General features: G+C 36.6%; 1 protein-coding gene across 1 annotated transcript; it reads right to left on the bottom strand.

The window, feature by feature from the left end:
• Nucleotides 1–152: 152 nt before the first annotated feature.
• On the bottom strand, nucleotides 153–3380 carry T552_03719 (hypothetical protein; the record flags this gene model as incomplete). Its single annotated transcript, XM_018372068.1, has 1 exon — nucleotides 153–3380. One exon carries the CDS (start codon nucleotides 3378–3380, stop codon nucleotides 153–155), a length of 3228 nt encoding a protein of 1075 aa, XP_018224156.1.
• Nucleotides 3381–3550: the final 170 nt, after the last annotated feature.

Below are 3550 nucleotides of genomic sequence, written 5' to 3'. Positions count from 1 at the left end.
GCGATAAGCTTAAACTTTACCCGATAAAGCATAGTTTCGAACTAAGATGGTGTGTTAAAATTAAAACTTCATTTCATTCATTTACATTTCTATTATATATAAACAATGGATATATGCACATTTTCATTCTATTAACATTTTTTTCATTCATTTTACATCATCCCCATAACAATCACTCCCAACAACATTATTTTAATCATATCAGGAACTCTTATTTTCATCCCATCATTCGGTTTTACATCTTCTTCTCCTTCTTCTCCTCCTTTATCTGTCTCTTTGTTTGAATCGGTGGTACATTTGGTAGGCTTGCACTTGCGCATCGAGGTCAACGTCACTGTCGACGTCACTGTCGACGTACTCGTTGTCGTACTCGTATGCAATGACGTACGCGTTACCCATGTATCTGTTGTTTGTATCATTGTACACTCTTCTGTTACTTTTCCTCCACTTCCCGGCTTGGTTGTAGTAGTAGTTGTCGTCGTAGTTGTGGTAGTAGTTGTGGTAGTAGTCGTCGTAGTGGTCGTCGTAGTGGTTGAGATTTCTTTTTGCGTCTCTGTATGATGAGGCTTAATTTCTAATGGTTTTATTCCTCCGCATAACTCGTCTATTTTTTCGCAAGCTTGTTTAGATTCCTGACATTCCTCTCTAAAACCGCAATCTAGTTGTAAAGCGCTGCATTCCTCTTTCAATTCCAAATACATCTCCAATGCTACCGTCGTTGCATCAAATGCTTTTACCTCTGCTTCTGATACTCCTCCATCTACATATGCTCTTTTAACGAGTCCAAGTTTTGCATTATTCTTCGTTTGACCTGTTGTGCTTGGTGTTCCACTTGGTGTGCCTGATGTTCCATCTGGTGTGTCTGGCGTTCCATTTTGTGGTGGTGGTGGTGGCACTGCTGGTGGTGACCCTGATCCTGATGACCCTGCTGGTGCTTGTTGTGGTGGCGGTACTAGTGTAGAATCACTGCCATTCTGCGCAGTTGGCATTGCGGCTTTTCCAGACTTTGATAGCAATAACTTAGCTTCCTTTGTAGATTTTTCTGCCGCCTGTTTGAGCGCATCGTATTCTTCTTTCCTGACCTTCAACTCTTTTTTCGCTTCCTCTAGATCGGTTTTTAAAGTAGGACATTTCTTTTTTACTTTATCAACTAATTTTGTGCAAACATTTCCCTTGGTATTATCATCACATTTACCATACAGAGTTTTGAATGCTTCATTCTTTTCCAACTCAGGGCAATACTTTTCTAATGTTTTTTTACATTCATTTTCATCTTTTAAACTGCCCTTCAACAGATGAGTCAACTCATCCTCTAATTTCAACTTTTGAAAGGTTTCCTTGCATTTTTCATCGAGTGCTTCGCAGTTATGATTATTGCCATTCTCTTTTTTCAACTGATCTGGACAGTTCTCCACAAGTTGATGACAATGTCGGCCCCATGTTGTGCAAAGTTCTTCGAGTGTTGCTTCATTTCCATTTGCTTTTTCAATTTTTCCTACAATTTCTCCATTCTTGATGTTTTCTTTTAAATATTTACAATCTTGACTTGTGTGGAATACCATATAACTACATGTTTCTTCTGGTAAAGCACATGAAACACTAAATGAATTCTTTCTCCTCTTATATAAAGTATTACATTTCTCATGCAATACCTTTGTACAGTTTTCCTGAGTCATTAACGAATCATCCTTTTTTTCTAAAAATACTTTTCTAAATCTTTCTGTAACCTTAAAGTATTCACAGCGTCTTTTCAATGTTATACACTTTTCTAAATTCAATAATGAATCACTACTAAGTTCATCACACTTCTCCTTCAACTCAACACAATCCTTTTCTAATGGAAAATCCCTTTGATCATCCAAAAGCGCACTTAACTCTTTGGATTGAAGAAAAATATCATTTGAAACCGCATAACATAGTTCTTTAGGATAAAGACATTTTGAAAGGTATCTTTTATCTTTAAGTTTTGTACAGTTTTCTACCACATATTTTTTACAATCTTTAGGATCGCTACGATATCTTACAAGACCAAGCTTTCCCTTCAATTCCTTTTGAAAGAACTTATTCAACATCCTGTCTTGTCCCTTTTTATAGCACGCTGCTCTTGCATTTTGACATGCTTCATCAATCTTATTATTACACGCATTTTCTAAATAGAAACATTCCGACTCAAGTTCTGCACACTCCCCTTTTATAAAAAAGGTTGGAAGCTTTACCCACGATAAAAGATCTGATTTTTTATCTTCATATCCTGTAGACAATCCTTTCAGATAAAGATTTAATTTGAGTTTTGTACATCTTTCTTTTACATTTACATCTAGTAATTCTTTGCATTTGTCGTTTTTCTTTCCATCATTGCATAACTCTTTCAAATTATGATCCAAATACTTAGAAGCATCACATTTTTCTAACGCTTTAGTGCACTTTTTATCTGTATCCGTCTCCTTTTCATCTCTGCTCAAGACTAGCAAGAGATCTTGCAGAAAATTTGTACCTGACTTCCTTGGTAAATCCACTCCTGTTTTTCCAATAATAATCCCATGTTTTTCAGCTTTTTTATAGACATCATCAAACCCAATCCTTCTTAACAACGACGCACTCGGTTTCACTGGACTAAAATCGGATTCCGGTGCTTTATATGTAATATTATTTTTCTTACATTTCTCCTCAAAGTCCTTACATTTCGCATCATTACACGCTTCTCCGTAAAAATGACATTTCTCAAGTCTTTCATGACACTTCTCCGCTAATTCGCCATCTTTAAGATCTTCTTTTAAAGGCTGGCAAACAGTACCCAATTTCCCTTTCAGCTCTCCACACGTTCCACTTGGATTAAGGCAAAAAGACATCAATTCTTCGCTTTCTCGGCTTAACAGTGGGCAAACCTTTTCTATCTTTTCTTTACATTTACCATCATCTTTAGCATCCCCTCCGAGCGCCCTCAAAAGGAGCTCCACTGCCACCTTTTCACGCTTCAATTTGTAACATTTTTCCCTCAAGTTGACACAGTTCTCCTTAATAGCACCATGATCCGTCTCTTCTAAAAGTATACATTTTTCTTCATATTTTTTACAATTTTCATCTTTTATGTCTTTCAATGCTTCTTGAAGTTCCCCTTCAAAAGCTTTCAATACTTTTTCAACTTCGCCTTTCAGTTTGCATTTATCCTGTTGTTTTCCATCTTCACAAAGTCCTTTAACATTTTTATTCACATCGGAACCACCATCTATTTTCTTTAACTCTTCACAATATTTCTCGAGTTCTTGTTTGCATTTATTTTCTTCTTTATATTTCTCCTTCGCAATGAAAGCCAAAAGGTGTTTCTCATCAATGTCATCCGCTGCTCCTTGTACTGCTTGCCTCTTAACCGGCCGTGCCATTGCCGCCTATTTGGGGGGAGTTAAGTGGATGGTTTCTAAGTTGGATGTAGGCAGGTGAGTGAAAAGTTGTTTTGAAACGATTTTTTACAAGTTAGAGTTCTTATCATTAATCATAAACTTTAGCTCTTCTACGATAAGCTTAAACTTTACCAAATAAAGCTAAGTCGCTA

Source organism: Pneumocystis carinii (genome assembly GCF_001477545.1).
Source record: "Pneumocystis carinii B80 chromosome Unknown supercont1.36, whole genome shotgun sequence".
NCBI classification, from domain to species: domain Eukaryota; kingdom Fungi; phylum Ascomycota; class Pneumocystomycetes; order Pneumocystales; family Pneumocystaceae; genus Pneumocystis; species Pneumocystis carinii.
Note: the sequence above shows the minus strand (reverse complement) of the source record. Positions and strands in the feature narration are given on the sequence as shown.